This window comes from Pseudophryne corroboree, chromosome 4 (assembly GCF_028390025.1).
Source record: "Pseudophryne corroboree isolate aPseCor3 chromosome 4, aPseCor3.hap2, whole genome shotgun sequence".
NCBI classification, from domain to species: Eukaryota; Metazoa; Chordata; class Amphibia; order Anura; family Myobatrachidae; genus Pseudophryne; species Pseudophryne corroboree.
In genome coordinates, this window is record NC_086447.1 from 603,932,943 (window position 1) to 603,952,600 (window position 19,658).

The 19,658-nt window shown below is 48.3% G+C and overlaps 1 protein-coding gene across 3 annotated transcripts in view; it reads right to left on the minus strand.

Moving 5' to 3' along the window:
• Window positions 1-19,658, minus strand: part of COG2 (component of oligomeric golgi complex 2) — a 199,487-nt gene that overhangs the window by 47,822 nt on the left and 132,007 nt on the right. For all 3 annotated transcript variants that reach the window (XM_063917580.1, XM_063917579.1, XM_063917582.1), the window contains exon 13: window positions 8,998-9,195. In XM_063917580.1, coding sequence (XP_063773650.1) covers window positions 8,998-9,195 — 198 coding nt within the window. The remainder of the gene's footprint in view (window positions 1-8,997; window positions 9,196-19,658) is intronic.

The window sequence follows — 19,658 nt, forward strand, 5'->3', positions numbered from 1 at the left end:
ATCTCTATGCGCCTTTTAAAGTCAGCATCACCTGTCCAGTGACAGGTCTCTAATATCCTCCTGACAGAATGGACATTTCATTCATTTTTGGATGCCAGCCGGCAAAATATCCTTCTGTGCATCCCTCATATATAAGACGACGTCTTTAATATGTTCTCATGTTAGCAAACCATGCTGCAGCAGCACGATCTGCAGGTCTCAGTCTAGTACCTGAGTGTGTAAATACAGACTTCAGGATAGCCTCCTGCTTTTTATCAACAGGTACCTTCAAAGTGGCCGTTCCTAAGACGGCAGTGCCACCTTTTGACAACCGTGTGAGCGCCTTATCCACCCTAGGGGATATCTCCCAGCGTAACTTATCCTCTGGCGGGAAAGGGTACGCCATCAGTAACTTTTCAGAAATTACCAGTTTCTTATCGGGGGAACCCACGCTTTTCACACACTTCATTCATTCATCTGATGGGGGAACAAAACACTGCCTGCTTTTTCTCCCCAAACATAAAACCCATATTTAGAGGTACTTGGGTTAATGTCAGAAATGTGTAACACATTTTTTATTGCCGGGATCAAATCACGGATGTTCCTAGTGGATTGTGTATATGTCTCAACCTTGTCGACACTGGAGTCAGACTCCGTGTCGACATCCGTGTCTGCCATCTGAGGTAGCGGGCGTTTTGAGCCCCTGATGGCCCTTGAGACGCCTGGGCAGGCGCGGGCTGAGAAGCCGGCTGTCCCACAGCTGTTACGTCATCCAGCCTTTTATGTAAGGAGTTGACAGTGTCGGTTAATACCTTCCACCTATCCATCTACTCTGGTGTCGGCCCCACAGGGGGCGACATCACATTTATCGGCATCTGCTCCGTCACCACATAAGACTCCTCATCAAACATGTCGACACAGCCGTACCGACACACCGCACACACACAGGGAATGCTCTGACTGAGGACAGGACCCCACAAAGCCCTTTGGGGAGACAGAGAGAGAGTATGCCAGCACACACCAGAGCGCTATATAATGTGGGGATTAACACTATAACTGAGTGAATTTTCCCCAATAGCTGCTTGTATATACAATATTGCGCCTAAATTTAGTGCCCCCCCTCTCTTTTTAACCCTTTGAGCCTGAAAACTACAGGGGAGAGCCTGGGGAGCTTTCTTCCAGCTGCACTGTGAAGAGAAAATGGCGCCAGTGTGTCTGAGGGAGATAGCTCCGCCCCTTTTTCACGGACTTTTCTCCCGGTTTTTTATGGATTCTGGCAGGGGTATTTACCACATATATAGCCTCTGGGGCTATATATTGTGGTATTTTTGCCAGCCAAGGTGTTTTTATTGCTGCTCAGGGCGCCCCCCCCCCAAGCGCCCTGCACCCTCAGTGACCGGAGTGTGAAGTGTGTATGAGGAGCAATGGCGCACAGCTGCAGTGCTGTGCGCTACCTTGGTGAAGACTGATGTCTTCTGCCGCCGCTTTTCCGGACCTCTTCTTGCTTCTGGCTCTGTAAGGGGGACGGCGGCGCGGCTCCGGGACCGAACACCAAGGCTTTGCCTGCGGTCGATCCCTCTGGAGCTAATGGTGTCCAGTAGCCTAAGAAGCCCAAGCTGGCTGCAAGCAGGCAGGTTCGCTTCTTCTCCCCTTAGTCCCTCGCTGCAGTGAGCCTGTTGCCAGCAGGTCTCACTGAAAATAAAAAACCTAATTCTATACTTTCTTTCTAGAAGCTCAGGAGAGCCCCTAGTGTGCATCCAACCTCGGCCGGGCACAAAATCTAACTGAGGCTTGGAGGAGGGTCATGGTGGGAGGAGCCAGTGCACACCAGGTGACCTAAAGCTTTCTTTAGTTGTGCCCAGTCTCCTGCGGAGCCGCTATTCCCCATGGTTCTTTCGGAGTTCCCAGCATCCACTAGGACGTCAGAGAAATAGCATTATTATAAACAATGAAATGCTCCTTACTATTCACTGTGCAAGAGCTTTAGAAACACACAGTTACATACATAGTAATGGAGGTTGAATGGAGGCAAAATGGCAATCGTGTTCAACCTGTATTCTGTATTAAGTTGAGTTGATTATAATGTACCCGCTGAAGTAATGTTCATGGACATAAAAAGGAAGCAGCTTTTAATTGTAGGATTAGGGAGCATATTTAGCAGGCCGGTTTTTCTTAAAATTACTCAGAAAATATTGCTAACTTCAGAGAAGGAACCCTACCAACAAAATAGAAAGCAACAAGCATATTCATACAGCAGCTTGCAATTGGAGTTAAAAGAGCATACATATATACAGATGTGTCCACATACTCCTATCCTCAAATCACGCCATTTAGTACGTTGCAGACTTTGCGATGTAGCCGTGCCAAAACACTAGGAACCTAGTACACCATGGGGGTAATTCCAAGTTGATCGCAGCAGAAATTTTTTTCGCAGTTGGACAAAACCATGTGCACTGCAGGGGAGGCAGATATAACATGTGCAGAAAGAGTTAGATTTGGGTGGGTTATTTTGTTTCTGTGCAGGGTAAATAGTGGCTGTTTTATTTTTACACTGCAAATTAGATTGCAGATTGAACACACCCCACCCAAATCTAACTCTCTCTGCACATGTTATATCTGCCTCCCCTGCAGTGCACATGGTTTTGCCCAATTACTAACAAAAATCCTGCTGCGATCAACTTGGAATTACCCCCCATAAGCGAACAAAGATGCAAAATTGAAGAAAATTAGCACAATAGAGTAAAAAATAAGAATTTACTTACCGATAATTCTATTTCTCGTAGTCCGTAGTGGATGCTGGGGACTCCGTAAGGACCATGGGGGGGATAGCGGCTCCGCAGGAGTCTGGGCACAAAAGTAAAGCTTTAGGACTACCTGGTGTGCACTGGCTCCTCCCCCTATGACCCTCCTCCAAGCCTCAGTTAGGATACTGTGCCCGGACGAGCGTACACAATAAGGAAGGATTTTGAATCCCGGGTAAGACTCATACCAGCCACACCAATCACACCGTATAACTTGTGATCTAAACCCAGTTAACAGCATGATAACAGAGGAGCCTCTAGAAAAGATGGCTCACTACAGCAATAACCCGATTTTTGGTAACAATAACTATGTACCAGTATTGCAGACAATCCGCACTTGGGATGGGCGCCCAGCATCCACTACGGACTACGAGAAATAGAATTATCGGTAAGTAAATTCTTATTTTCTCTGACGTCCTAGTGGATGCTGGGGACTCCGTAAGGACCATGGGGATTATACCAAAGCTCCCAAACGGGCGGGAGAGTGCGGATGACTCTGCAGCACCAAATGAGAGAACTCCAGGTCCTCCTCAGCCAGGGTATCAAATTTGTAGAATTTTACAAACGTATTTGCTCCTGACCAAGTAGCTGCTCGGCAAAGTTGTAAAGCCGAGACCCCTCGGGCAGCCGCCCAAGATGAGCCCACCTCCCTTGTGGAGTGGGCATTTACAGATTTTTGGCTGTGGCAGGCCTGCCACAGAATGTGCAAGCTGAATTGTACTACAAATCCAACGAGCAATAGTCTGCTTAGAAGCAGGAGCACCCAGCTTGTTGGGTGCATGCAGGATAAACAGTGAGTCAGATTTTCTGACTCCAGCCGTCCTGGAAACATATATTTTCAGGGCCCTGACAACGTCTAGCAACTTGGAGTCCTCCAAGTCCCTAGTAGCCGCAGGCACCACCATAGGTTGGTTCAGGTGAAACGCTGAAACCACCTTAGGGAGAAACTGAGGACGAGTCCTCAATTCCGCCCTGTCCGAATGGAAAATCAGATAAGGGCTTTTACAGGATAAAGCCGCCAGTTCTGACACGCGCCTGGCCCAGGCCAGGGCCAACAGCATGACCACCTTCCATGTGAGATATTTTAACTCCACAGATTTAAGTGGTTCAAACCAATGTGACTTTTGGAACCCAAAAACTACATTGAGATCCCAAGGTGCCACTGGAGGCACAAAAGGAGGCTGTATATGCAGTACCCCTTTTACAAACGTCTGAACTTCAGGGACTGAAGCTAGTTCTTTTTGGAAGAAAATTGACAGGGCCGAAATTTGAACCTTAATGGACCCCAATTTCAGGCCCATAGACACTCCTGTTTGCAGGAAATGTAGGAATCGACCCAGTTGAAATTCCTCCGTCGGGCCTTACTGGCCTCGCACCACGCAACATATTTTCGCCAAATGCGGTGATAATGTTTTGCGGTTACATCCTTCCTGGCTTTGATCAGGATAGGGATGACTTCATCCGGAATGCCTTTTTCCTTCAGGATCCGGCGTTCAACCGCCATGCCGTCAAACGCAGCCGCGGTAAGTCTTGGAACAGACAGGGTCCTTGCTGGAGCAGGTCCCTTCTTAGAGGTAGAGGCCACGGATCCTCCGTGAGCATCTCTTGAAGTTCCGGTTACCAAGTCCTTCTTGGCCAATCCGGAGCCACGAATATAGTGCTTACTCCTCTCCATCTTATAATTCTCAGTACCTTGTGTATGAGAGGCAGAGGATGGAACACATACACTGACCGGTACACCCACGGTGTTACCAGAGCGTCTGCTGAGGAAGTCTGCTTCCCAGTTGTCCATTCCCGGAATGAACACTGCTGACAGTGCTATCACATGATTTTCCGCCCAGCGAAGAATCCTTGCAGCTTCTGCCATTGCCCTCCTGCTTCTTGTGCCACCCTGTCTGTTTACGTGGGTGACTGCCGTGATGTTGTCCGACTGGATCAACACCGGCTGACCTTGAAGCAGAGGTCTTGCTAAGCTTAGAGCATTGTAAATGGCCCTTAGCTTCAGGATATTTATGTGAAGTGATGTCTCCAGGCTTGACCATAAGCCCTGGAAATTCCTTCCCTGTGTGACTGCTCCCCAGCCTCGCAGGCTGGCATCCGTGGTCACCAGGACCCAGTCCTGAATGCCGAATCTGCGGCCCTCTAGAAGATGAGCACTCTGCAACCACCACAGGAGGGACACCCTTGTCCTTGGTGACAGGGTTATCCGCTGATGCATCTGAAGATGCGACCCGGACCATTTGTCCAGCAGGTCCCACTGGAAAGTTCTTGCGTGGAATCTGCCGAATGGGATTGCTTCGTAGGAAGCCACCATTTTCCCCAGAACCCTTGTGCATTGATGCACTGAGACTTGGCTCGGTTTTAGGAGGTTCCTGACTAGCTCGGATAACTCCCTGGCTTTCTCCTCCGGGAGAAACACCTTTTTCTGGACTGTGTCCAGGATCATCCCTAGAAACAGAAGACGAGTCGTCGGAACCAGCTGCGATTTTGGAATATTGAGAATCCAACCGTGCTGCCGCAACACTACCTGAGATAGTGCTGCACCGACCTCCAACTGTTCTCTGGATCTTACCCTTATCAGGAGATCGTCCAAGTAAGGGATAACTAAAACTCCCTTCCTTCGAAGGAGTATCATCATTTCGGCCGTTACCTTGGTAAAGACCCGGGGTGCCGTGGACCATCCAAACGGCAGCGTCTGAAACTGATAGTGACAGTTCTGTACCACAAACCTGAGGTACCCTTGGTGAGAAGGGTAAATTGGGACATGAAGGTAAGCATCCTTGATGTCCCGAGACATCATGTAGTCCCCTTCTTCCAGGTTCGCAATCACTGCTCTGAGTGACTCCATCTTGAATTTGAACCTCCGTATGTAAGGGTTCAAAGATTTTAGATTTAGAATCGGTCTCACCGAGCCGTCCGGCTTCGGTACCACAACAGTGTGGAATAATACCCCGTTCCCTGTTGCAGGAGGGGTACCTTGATTATCACCTGCTGGGAATACAGCTTGTGAATGGCTTCCAAAACTGCCTCCCTGTCAGAGGGAGACGTCGGTAAAGCCGACTTTAGGAAAACGGCGAGGGGGAGACGTCTCGAATTCCAATTTGTACCCCTGAGATATCACCTGAAGGATCCAGGGGTCTGCATGCGAGTGAGCCCACTGCGCGCTGAAATTCATTGAGACGGGGCCCCCACCGTGCCTGAGTCTGCTTGTAAAGCCCCAGCGTCATGCTGAGGGCTTGGCAGAGGGCTTCTGTTCCTGGGAACTGGCTGATTTCTGCAGCCTTTTTCCTCTCCCTCTGTCACGGGGCAGAAATGAGGAACCTTTTGCCCGCTTGCCCTTCTGGGAACGAAAGGACTGCGCCTGATAATACGGCGTCTTCTTATGTTGAGAGGCGACCTGGGGTACAAACGTGGATTTCCCAGCTGTTGCCGTGGCCACCAGGTCTGAAAGACCGACCCCAAATAACTCCTCCCCTTTATAAGGCAATACTTCCAAATGCCGTTTGGAATCCGCATCACCTGACCACTGTCGTGTCCATAACCCTCTTCTGGCAGAAATGGACAACGCACTTACACTTGATGCCAGTCGGCAAATATTCCGCTGTGCATCACGCATATATAGAAATGCATCTTTTAAATGCTCTATAGGCAATAATATACTGTCCCTATCTAGGGTATCAATATTTTCAGTCAGGGAATCCGACCACGCCAACCCAGCACTGCCCATCCAGGCTGAGGCGATTGCTGGTCGCAGTATAACACCAGTATGTGTATAAATACATTTTAGGATACCCTCCTGCTTTCTATCAGCAGGATCCTTAAGGGCGGCCATCTCAGGAGAGGGTAGAGCCCTTGTTCTTACAAGCGTGTGAGCGCTTTACCCACCCTAGGGGGTGTTTCCCTCTGGCGGGAAAGGATATAATGCCAATAACATTTTAGAAATTATCAGTTGTTATCGGGGGAAACCCACGCATCATCACACACCTCATTTAATTTCTCAGATTCAGGAAAACTACAGGTAGTTTTTCCTCACCGAACATAATACCCCTTTTTGGTGGTACTCGTATTATCAGAAATGTGTAAAACATTTTTCATTGCCTCAATCATGTAACGAGTGGCCCTACTGGAAGTCACATTTGTCTCTTCACCGTCGACACTGGAGTCAGTATCCGTGTCGGCGTCTGTATCTGCCATCTGAGGTAACGGGCGCTTTAGAGCCCCTGACGGCCTATGAGACGTCTGGACAGGCACAAGCTGAGTAGCCGGCTGTCTCATGTCAACCACTGTCTTTTATACAGAGCTGACACGGTCACGTAATTCCTTCCAACCGTTCATCCACTCAGGTGTCGACCCCCTAGGGGGTGACATCACTATTACAGGCAATTTGCTCCGTCTCCACATCATTTTCCTCCTCATACATGTCGACACAAACGTACCGACACACAGCACACACACAGGGAATGCTCTGATAGAGGACAGGACCCCACTAGCCCTTTGGGGAGACAGAGGGAGAGTTTGCCATCACACACCAGAGCGCTATATATATATACAGGGATAACCTTATATAAGTGTTTTTCCCCTTATAGCTGCTGTATTTTTAATACTGCGCCTAATTAGTGCCCCCCTCTCTTTTTTAACCCTTTCTGTAGTGTAGTGACTGCAGGGGAGAGCCAGGGAGCTTCCCTCCAACGGAGCTGTGAGGGAAAATGGCGCTTGTGTGCTGAGGAGATAGGCTCCGCCCCCTTCTCGGCGGCCTTATCTCCCGTTTTTCTGTGTATTCTGGCAGGGGTTAAAATTCATCCATATAGCCCTGGGGGCTATATGTGATGTATTTTCGCCAGCCAAGGTGTTTTTATTGCTGCTCAGGGCGCCCCCCCCTAGCGCCCTGCACCCTCAGTGACCGAAGTGTGAAGTCTGCTGAGGAGCAATGGCGCACAGCTGCAGTGCTGTGCGCTACCTTGGTGAAGACAGGATGTCTTCTGCCGCCGATTTTCCGGACCTCTTCTTGCTTCTGGCTCTGTAAGGGGGCCGGCGGCGCGGCTCTGGGACCGGACTCCATGGCTGGGCCTGTGTTCGATCCCTCTGGAGCTAATGGTGTCCAGTAGCCTAAGAAGCCCAATCCACTCTGCACGCAGGTGAGTTCGCTTCTTCTCCCCTTAGTCCCTCGATGCAGTGAGCCTGTTGCCAGCAGGTCTCACTGAAAATAAAAAACCTAAAACTAAACTTTTCACTAAGCAGCTCAGGAGAGCCACCTAGTGTGCACCCTTCTCGTTCGGGCACAAAAATCTAACTGAGGCTTGGAGGAGGGTCATAGGGGGAGGAGCCAGTGCACACCAGGTAGTCCTAAAGCTTTACTTTTGTGCCCAGACTCCTGCGGAGCCGCTATCCCCAGCATCCACTAGGACGTCAGAGAAAAAAACAAAAGTAATGAAAAAGTATACACTCTAGGGTAAATAGGCAAAAGACAGATTGGATACGAGCACAGCACTAATGCTTTCAATATATACAGTACTGAGCTTTATTGTTATCAGTGAATTTCTACTGCCCTTACACCTGTACTTTGAGTCTATTATATAGGATTCTTTATCCACATTTCACACACAAGTCTGTTTTATATTTATGGTTTATTTTCTGTGTATTGTCCTAGATTAATTGTAAGTTTCATTGTTTCATTACCTTATTAAATGAAAATGATTTGTCCAATGACAGCACCCTCCCCCTCCCCCCTTTTTTGGTTTCCTACTACACTTTTTGGGGCTCAGCACCCCAAATTTGAGGTGAGCTACAGTTGTAGGACATTACTGGCTATTTCATATAAAGCTGGACACGGCTATACTTTAGTGGCTGGTTATTTTTCTTCAAGCCTCATCTCATTATGTACATACTGTAGGTTATTTTTATGTACAGTTGCTTCACAAATGTATCCCCCTCTGAATGGGTCCCAATATGTGCTATGTTTACCTTTCTCCATAGAAGATCTAACAAACAGGCAATGTTAAATTGATCACCTCCAGTTAATGGTTTCTTCATTTTATAACAGACACAAACCATTGTGGGAGACGTAATTCTGTTACACTTTTGTGCTGTTTCAGGGTTTCACTACGTTCACAACTGTGACGGATGCAATACACCAGTAATTCCTTTTCCATTTCTCGTTTTTTTTTATGACAGAGCATGCCCAAGATCCTCCCCACTTACAGTTATATTTTCTTATTACCTGATCAATTATTTTATCCACATCTGCTACAATATGTATTAGCTGACGCGTTGACAGAATGGAAGATTGGGTCACTGGAGCGGATCCACTTGCTGGGTCCTCAGAAGCCACATTTGAGGGAGCCAAATCTCTGCTACTAGATGGCAACAAACCTTTACCCTCATTTGCACAGCCTTCCGAATTGGCACAGGATGCCAACTGTATATAAAAAACACAAAGAAGAACATTAAGGAAAGAGCAATAAACAAAAAAGTAATCTGTTACAGAGAAATGTGCTCTCAGACCACACAATTGTGAATGACCAAAATGTAACAGACAAAGTGGCAACTAAAGCAATGTATTTTATGGAAAATTTTATTTTTAAGACATTATATAGCATTAATGTTTTTTCTTTATTTAGAATGAACAGCTATGAAAGCTCCCATTTACACAGAGAAATGTACAAGTTATGTAAATTCCTTCTAAAGAAACAGAGTTGTACAAACTCTTAGGTGATCTGAGCCTAAAAAACTTCATAGCTGACCACCGTGCTGCAGAAATTATTCTAAAGCAAAAAGAATTTTGAATTTGTGATCATTAATTGGTTCCACCACATGGCATGTGTAATACGCTGCCGAATGTTGTGGGTGGGAGATTTTCATGATTGATGATAAAAAAATAAGTAGCAGTGTTACAAAAAACAGTAACTGCATAGAAAGTAGGAAAGTCTAACAGAATGAAATCTATTATTGAAGGAGTTGTAATAAATTCTTTCTGCATAAGCAGACCACCACCTGCTTTTGACCACAATCACTGACTGAACTTTAAAAAGGGAAGGCGGCTTTCACTGCTATAAGTGGAGCTTATGACTGACTGTAATTTAGTGCGACTAACTAAATAACACTAGGCAACATTTTGAAACAAGAACAACAAATATGCCCACGCTCTGTTTCATCCACATTGTACAAAGTACCAACTATTAGGCAATATTAATGATATATTATACAAAACAGAAAAGGAAGCGGCGTTAGCACTTCTATTGCATATCTGTGTTTAGCACAAAGCATACTTTTATTTGCTACTGTAGCTACAGATTTGTATAATCTGTGATAAAGCAGATCCAGCAAGCAAAAGAGGCTTTGCATGCCCTTCGGGCTCATGAATAAAAACAGGATTTAAATACCTACCGGTAAATCCCTTTCTCGTAGTCCATAAGGGATACTGGGGTTTACTTAATATGATGGGTATAGAAGGGGTCCAAAGAAGCCGGTGCACTTAAAATTTCTTCAACTGGGTGTACTGGCTCCTCCCCTCTATGCCTCCTCCCACAGGCAGTTATAAGTAAAATAGTGCATGAAGGAGAAAAGACATACTTGAGAGAAGGAACACAACAACGAGTGGTGAGATTCGCACACCAGCACACCATAATATAAAACAACCAGCAACAGCTGGAACAAAACAGCAACAGCTGAACAGGTAACTTTTGGAAAAGAACAAACCTGCAGAGAAGTTAAGGCACTGAGGCGTGCGACCAGAATCTCTTATGGACTATGAGAAAGGGGATTTACCGGTAGGTATTAAAATCCCGTTTTCTCTAGCATCCATAAGGGATACTGGGGTTTACTTAATATGATGGGGACATGCCAAAGCATCCAGAACGTGCGGAGACACCTGCAGTACTGCCTGCCCAAACCTCTTTGGCCAGGGTATCAAACTTGTAGAACTTCACAAAGGTGTTCTTCACCGACCAGGTAGCAGCTCGGCATGGTTGCAAAGCCGAGACTCCACAGGCAGCCGCCCAGGAAGACCCCACTGATCTTGTAGAGTGGGCCTTCAGAGACTGTGGAATGGGCAAGGCTGCCGACACATAGGCCTGTTGGATAGTCAACCTAATCCAATGAGCAACGGACTGCTTAGAAGCAGGGCAACCCTTTTTCTGCGCATCGTATAGCACGAACAAGGAATCAGTCTTTCTGATCTGAGCCGTTCTCTTGACATAGATCTTCAAGGCTCTCACCTCAAAGCATCTATCGACTCCGGAGGAGCAGATGTACCACAACTTGACGGCACTACAATCGGTGGAATCAAGTGGAATGCAGAGACATCCTTCGGCAGGAACTGCTGTCTAGTCCTGAGCTCAGCTCTGTCCTCGTAAAAGACCAAGTAGGTACTTTTACACAACAAGGGCCCCAATTCTGAGACACACCTAGCAAAAGCCAGGGCCAGCAACATCACCATCCTCCACGTGAAGTACTTGTCTTCTACCGTCATCAAAGGTTCAAACCAGGAGGACTGTAGAAATTCCAACACCACATTCAAGTCCCAGGGTGACGTGGGTGGCACAAATGGAGGTTGTATGTGGAGAACTACCTGCAAGAAGGTCTGAACTTCTGGCAACACTGTCAACTTCTTCTTCTGGAAGAAAATTGAGAGAGCTGAAATCCGGACCTTAAGGGAACCCAGACGTAAGCCCTTATCCACACTAACCTGCAGGAAACGTCTGCAGGAGGATATGTGTGTTCCTCGCACCAGGAGATATATCTCCTCAAGATATGATGATAGTGTTTTGACGTTACAGGTTTTCAGGCCTGAACCATACCTTAACCATAAGGTTACAATAACCTTCTTGGAAAGGCCTTTTTAATTTTTTTTATTTCAGTGGCAGAGGCCAAGGGTCTGTCACGGACACATCCAGAAGATCTGCGTACCACGCCCTCCGATGCCAAACTGGGGCAATCAGAATTGCCTGGACTCCCTGATTCCTGATTCGTTTGAGAACCCTCGGGAGCAACGGAATCGGAGGAAACAGGTAGACCAACCGATAAGGCCAAGGAGATGTCAGCGCGTCTATTGCCCTCTCTTGAGGGTCCCTGGTTCATGAGCAATACCAGGGAAGCTTCTTGTTGAGTCGAGAAGCCATCAAGTTTATCTGTGGGCAGCCCCACAAGTCGATCTGTTGAAACACCTGGTGGTGGAGACCCCACTCTCCCGGGTGGAGATCGTGGCGGCTGAGGAAGTCCGCTTCCCAGTTGTCCACCCCCAGAATGAAGATGGCGGACATTGCTTTTACGTTTCTTTCTGCCCAGGGGAGTATTTTTGACACATCTCACATGCAGGCTCTACTTTTGGTCCCTTCTTACAGATTTATGGAAGCCACTGCCGTGGCGTTGTCCGACTGGACTTGGATCGCCCGATCGTTGAGCAGAGGAGAGGCATGAAGCAGAACATTGTAGAACGCCCGAAGTTCTAGAATGTGGACTAGAAGCATGGCTTCGTGGGCTGACCATCTGCCCTGGAACTGAGCCCCCTGGGTGACATCTCCCCATCCTCTCAGACTCGCATACGTTGTGAGGAGGATCCAATCCTGAATCCCGAAATTGCGACTTTCCAGCAGGTTTGAGGACTGTCACCACCACAGGACGGAAATCCTGGCCTGAGGTGACAGATGTATAACCTGTGCATCTGAAGATGAGAACCGGACCACTTGCTCGGAAGATCTAATTGAAACGTTCTGGCATAGAACCGTCCGTACTGGATGGCCTCGTACGAGGCCACCATCTTTCCCAACAATCTTGTGCGGTCTATATTGAGCAATAGCAGCTCCCTGGATCTTGTTTTTATCAAGAGATCGTCAAGGTAAGGGACCATATTGACCCCCTGGAGTTGGACCATCCTTTCCGCCATCACCTTTGTAAAGTCCCTCGGAGCTGTGAATAGGCCGAAAGGTAGTGCCTGGAACTGGTAGTGATCATTCAGCAGAGCAAACCGCAGGTAAGCCTGGTGAGGCGGCCAAATCTGGATATCGAGATAGGCATCCTTAATATCTAGCGAGAACACGAACTCCCTTTCTTCCAGACTCGCAATCACTGCTTGCAAGGATTCCATTTTGAACTTGAAAATGTTTAGGTAAGGGTTCAAGTACTTTAGACTCAAAATGGGCCTTACCAAAACGTCCGGGTTTGGTAACACAACCAGGTTGGAGTAATAATAGGATGTTAATACCTACCGGTAAATCCTTTTCTCCTAGTCCGTAGAGGATGCTGGGGACTCCAAAAGGACCATGGGGTATAGATGGGACTTTGAATGGGTGTGAACTGGCTCCTCCCTCTATGCCCCTCCTCCAGACCTCAGTTATAGTAACTGTGCCCAGGGAGACGGACATTTTGAGGAAAAGGATTTTTCTTAAACTAAGGGCGAGATACATACCAGCTCACACTACAACACACCGTACAACTGGATTACCAGGAATACCAGATAACAGTATGAACTAACACAGCAACAAGCTGAATATAACTGATACACAACCTTCGTGTAACCGAAAACAACAAGCATCCATACAACTGCAAGTAACAGTCCGCACTGGGATGAGCGCCCAGCATCCTCTACGGACTAGGAGAAAAGGATTTACCGGTAGGTATTAAAATCCTATTTTCTCTTACGTCCTAGTGGATGCTGGGGACTCCAAAAGGACCATGGGGTATATACCAAAGCTCCAGACCGGGCGGGAGAGTGTGGACGACTCTGCAGCACCGATTGAGCAAACATGAGGTCCTCATCAGCCAGGGTATCAAACTTGTAGAACTTAGCAAAAGTGTTTGAACCCGACCACGTAGCTGCTCGGCAAAGTTGAAGTGCCGAGACCCCTCGGGCAGCCGCCCAAGATGAGCCCACCTTCCTGGTAGAATGGGCCTTCACTGATTTCGGCAACGGCAATCCAGCCGTAGAATGAGCATGCTGAATCGTATTACAAATCCAGCGTGCAATAGTCTGCTTGGAAGCAGGATTTCCCATCTTGTTGGAAGCATACAGGACAAACAGAGCCTCCGTTTTCCTAACACGAGCCATTCTGGCGACATAAATCTTCAAAGCTCTTACGACATCGAGAGATTTTGGCACCGCCACGGCATCTGTAGCCAAAGGCACCACAATAGGTTGATTTATGTGAAACGAAGAAACCACCTTCGGCAGAAATTGTTGATGAGTCCTCAATTCCGCTCTATCCACATGGAAAATCAAATATGGGCTCTTGTGAGACAAAGCCGCCAAATCTGACACCCATCTGGTGGACGCCAAGGCCAAAAGCATGACCACCTTCCAAGTGAGAAATTTTAACTCAACCTTTCACAAAGGTTCAAACCAATGAGACAGAAGAAATTGTAACACCACGTCAAGATCCCAGGGTGTCACGGGTGGCGCAAACGGAGGATGGATATGCAGCACTCCCTTCACGAAAGTCTGAACCTCTGGAAGGACGGACAATTATTTTTGAAAGAAAATAGATAAAGCCGAAATCTGCACTTTAATGGAACCCAATTTCAGGCCTGCATCCACGCCTGCCTGTAAAAAATAGAGGAAACGACCCAGCTGAAACTCCTCCGTAGGAGCCTTCTTGGCTTCACACCACGACACATCTTTTCTCCAAATACGGTGATAATGCTTCGCCGTGACCTCCTTTCTAGCCTTAAGGAGAGTGGGGATGACTTCCCCTGGAATACCCTTTCGAGCTAGGATTTGGCGTTCAACCTCCACGCCGTCAAACGCAGCCGCGGTAAGTCTTGAAATACACATGGCCCCTGCAGTAACAGATCCTCCCTGAGAGGAAGCGGCCAAGGATCTTCTATGAGCAATTCCTGAAGATCCGGATACCAGGCCCTCCGTGGCCAATCTGGAACGACGAGTACTGCCGCAACCCTTGTTCGTCTTATGATCCTCAACACTTTTGGAATGAGAGGAAGTGGAGGGAACACATATACCGACTGAAACACCCACGGAGTTACCAGGGCGTCCACTGCACTGGCTTGGGGGTCCCTTGACCTGGAACAATACCTCGGAAGCTTCTTCTTGAGGTGAGACGCCATCATGTCTATTTGAGGAATTCCCCAACGCCTTGTCACTTCAGCAAAGACCTCTTGATGAAGAGCCCACTCTCCTGGATGGAGATCGTGCCTGCTGAGGAAGTCTGCTTACCAGATGCCCATGCCCGGAAGGAAGAACGCTCACGTGCTTTTCCGCCCAGCGGAGAACTCTTGTGGCCTCCGCCATCACCATTCTGCTCTTTGTACCGCCCTGGAGGTTTACGTATGCCACCGCTGTCACGTTGTCCAACTGAATTAGGACAGGTAGACCTCGAAGAAGGTGTTCCGCTTGCAGAAGGCCATTATAAATGGCTCTTAATTCCAGAACGTTTATGTGGAGACAAGTTTCCTGGCTTGACCATTTTCCCTGGAAACTCCTTCCTTGTGTGACTGCTCCCCAGCCTCGGAGACTTGCATCCGTGGTCAGCAGGACCCAATCCTGGATCCCGAACCTACGTCCCTCTAGAAGGTGAGAATTTTGCAGCCACCACAGGAGAGATATTCTGGTCCTGGAAGATAGACTTATTTTCCAGGGCATGTGCAGGTGAGACCCGGACCACTTGTCCAACAGGTCCCACTGAAATACCCTGGCATGGAACCTGCCAAACTGAATGGCCTCGTAGGCCGCCACCATCTTCCCCAGCAACCGAGTGCATTGATGAATCGACACCTTGCCGGTTTCAGAATCTCCTTCACCATGCATTGGAATTCCAGAGCTTTTTCCGCTGGAAGAAACACTCTCTGAAGTTCTGTGTCCAGGATCATGCCCAAGAAAGGCAGCCGAGTTGTCGGAAGCAACTGAGACTTTGGCACATTTAGAATCCAACCATGATGTTGCAGAACCGTCAGGGAGAGTTCCACATTTATTAGCAACTGTTCCTTCGATCTCGCCTTTATCAGGAGATCGTCCAAGTACGGGATAATTGTGACACCCTGCTTGCGTAGGAGTACCATCATTTCCGCCATCACTTTGCTGAAGACCCTCGGGGCCGTGGAAAGACCAAACTGCAACGTCTGAAATTGGTAATGACAATCCTGCACCGCAAACCTCAGGCAAGCTTGATGTGGAGGATATATTGGGACATGTAAGTAGGCATCTTTTATGTCGACTGACGCCATAAAATCCCCCCCTTCTAGACTGGAGATCACTGCTCGAAGAGATTCCATCTTGAACTTGAAAGTTTTCAAATACAGATTGAGGGATTTTAGGTTCAGGATCGGTCTGACCGAGCCGTCCGGCTTTGGTACGACAAAGAGGCTCAAATAAAAACCTTCCCCCCGTTGAGACGGGGGTACCGGGACAATGACACTCTGTTAACACAGCTTTTGTATCGCCGCACTCACTACTTCCCTTTCTGGGATAGAAACTGGCAAGGCTGATTTGAAAAATCGGTGGTGGTGGTGGGGGGTGGGGGGGCACCTCCTGAAACTTCAGTTTGTACCCCTGGGACACTATGTCTAACACCCAAGGATCCAGGCCCGAGTGAAACCAGACCTGATTGAAGAGTCGGAGACGCGCCCCCACCGGTACGGACTCCCGTAGGGGAGCCCCAGGGTCATGCGGTGGACTTGGCAGAGGCCGGGGAGGACTTTTGGTCCTGGGAGCCTGGCACTGCAGGCGACCTTTTTCCCCTACCTCTACCTTTAGAGGCAAGGACGACCCCCTTCCTTTTTTGTCTTTATTAGGCCGAAAGGACTGCATCTGATAATAGGGGTGCCTTTTTCTGTCGTGCTGGAACATAAGGAAGAAAGGATGACTTACCCGCTGTAGCGGTAGACACCAGGTCGGTGAGGCCGTCACCTAACAAGACACTACCTTTATATGGGAGAGCTTCCATAGCTTTCTTGGAGTCGGCATCAGCATTCCATTGATGAATCCACAGAGCTCTCCATGCCGAGACTGCCATGGCATTGGCCCTTGATCCCAAGAGGCCAATATCCCTCGCAGCATCCTTTAGATAAGCTGCAGCGTCCCTGATATAACTGAGAGTCAAAAGAATGTTATCCCTATCCAGGGTATCCATGTCAGATGCCAAATTATCAGCCCACTTAGCAATAGTACTACTCACCCATGCCGAGGTCACGGCAGGTCTGAGGAGTGCACCCGTAGTGACATAAATGGCCTTTAATGTCGTTTCCTGCTTACTTTCTTTCCCTTATACAAACAAACCCTTGTATCAGGAACAGCAGGCACTTCGGAAATATGTAAAACATCTTTAATAGCCACAATTATGTACTGAATACTCTTAACCAATTTTGGATGTAAACTGGCCTCACTATTGTCGACACTGGAGTCCGTGTCGGTATCCGTATCAGCTATTTGGGTAAACGAACGCTTGTGTGACCCTGAGGGGGCCTGTACCTGAGACAAGGCGTCCTCCATGGATTTTCTCCACGTTTGTGTCTGAGAATCAGATTTATCCAGCCTTTTAGACAATAACGCTACATTTGCATTCAATGTACTCAACATACAGTATTCACCCAATCAGTAGTCGGCGGTGCCGACAGAGTCACTCCCAAATCCTTCTCTGCGTCCCCAGCAACTTCCTCCGGGGAGGAGCACTCAGCCTCAGACGTGTCGACACACCGTACCGACACGCACACACACACTAGGGGACAGACCCACAGGGAAGCCTGTTAGAGAAACACAGAGGGAGTATACCAGCTCACACCCCAGCACCTATATCAATACTGAGAAAGAATATCACTTATAATATATCTTGTTTAGCCAGTTTTTGCCTCAGTAACATGCTGCCCAGGGCGCCCCCCCTGTGCCCTGCACCCTGTAAGTGCCGTTGGAAGTATGTGTGGGAGCATGGCGCGCAGCACAGCCGCTGCGCTGTACCTCGTTACTGAAGTCTTCTGCTGTCACTGAAGTCTTCTGTTCTTTCATATACTCTCCCGGCTTCTTTCTTCTGGCTTCTGTGAGGGTGCTGACTGCGCGGCTCCGGGAACAAGCAGCTAGGCACACCAAGTGATCGAACCCTCTGGAGCTAATGGTGTCCAGTAGCCTAAGAAGCAGAGCCCTTAACTAAGAAGAAGTAGGTCTGACTTCTCTCCCCTCACTCCCACGAAGCAGGGAGCCTGTAGCCAGCAGGTCTCCCTGAAAATAAAAAACCTAACAAAGTCTTTTCAGAGAAACTCAGAAGAGCTCCCCTAGTGTGCATCCAGTCTCTCTGGGCACAGACTCTAACTGAGGTCTGGAGGCGGGGCATAGAGGGAGGAGCCAGTTCACACTCATTCAAAGTCTTATAGTGTGCCCATGTCTCCTGTGGATCCCGTCTATAACCCATGGTCCTTTTGGAGTCCCCAGCATCCTCTAGGACGTAAGAGAAAACCCTTTCCTTGTTGTTGTAGTGGAACTGGAACAATGACTTGGGACTGGACCAACAGTAGGATCGTCTGTTGGAGCGTAACACGTGTGTCCTCCGAAACTTGTAAGCTCGATTTGAAAATCGTTGGGGAGGAGCGCCATCGAACTCCGGCTTGCAGCCCTGAGAAATGATGCCCTTTACCCAGGTATCCTGGCAGGAGCTTTCCCAGATGCAGCTGAAGTGACGCAGTCGAACACCCACTTTGAGATTCTCTTGGAGTGGGGGGACACCGTCATGCAGAGGCCTGTGTAGAGGCTGAACTGGTACTGGGGTCCTGAGATCCCGCTGCAGTCTCTTACCTCTTAGACTCTCGCAGCATTGGAGGCACCTCTAGCTCTTGATCTAAATCTTGTAGTCCGAAAGGACTGGGTAGATGGTCCCGGGTTAGGCACGCCTTCGGAGCCCGTGGGGAGAAACGTGGATTTTCCCTCAGTAATCTAAGAAATCCATGTGTCCAGCTCAACCCCGAATAGCCACTCCCCAAAGAAGGGAAGAGACTCCACACTGCGCTTGGAATCTGCGTCCGCTAGCCACTAACACAGACACAAAGCTCTGCGCATCGACAATGCCATGGCAGTAGTCCTAACATTTATAGTGCCTATTTTCTTGAAGGAGTCACACAGGATGCGTGCAGTGTCGTGAATGTGATTTAAGAGGGTCACCGTAGTGACCGGGGCATATCTCCCACAAGGCCCACTTGAATTAGAGTCGCCCATGTATGTATGGGATGCGACAACCAGCAACCTGCCAACACAGGTCTCTGTGATACGCCAGCTGCTGTAAATAGACATTAGTGTAGTCTCTATCTACCTATCCCCAGGATCCTTCAAGGGAAAAGAGCCAGGAGCCGGTAGTACCACCTCTTTTGAGAGGCAGGAGACCGATATGTCTACGGCTGGGGGTTCTTACCAATTTTTCCTATCTACAGGGTCAAAGGGGAAAGTGTGAAAAAAACTTTTTGTAACCTATTTTTTTTCTTTTTCAGGATATTTCCAGGCTTGCTTAATATGTCATCTAGTTACGGAGAGTCAGGAAAATGACACTAAGCTTTTTCTGAGTTAGGAAAAAGACTGCGGTGAGGCAGCGTCTTCCAAAGGGATTTTTAATACATCCCTGACAGCAAGTATAAGGGGTTCAATACCCTGTGCAGAAGTAGAGTCCTCTGCAGTGGGATCTAATTCTTCCCTCTCCTCAAATCCTGACAGTTTATCAGTCAGCCCGCATTTGTGAGGACCTGACCCGGGGAGGGAGGGGGGGGGAGGGGTTCAGCTATATATCTGGTGTGACATACCCTGCATAATTGTTTTTTAACCATGGTGCTTACACAAAACACACACACACACACACACACACACACACACACACACACACACACACACACACACACACACACACGTATTGTAGATAGCAAGCCTGCCCTTACTGTATGTGGGAAGGAGACAGAGTGAGAAGG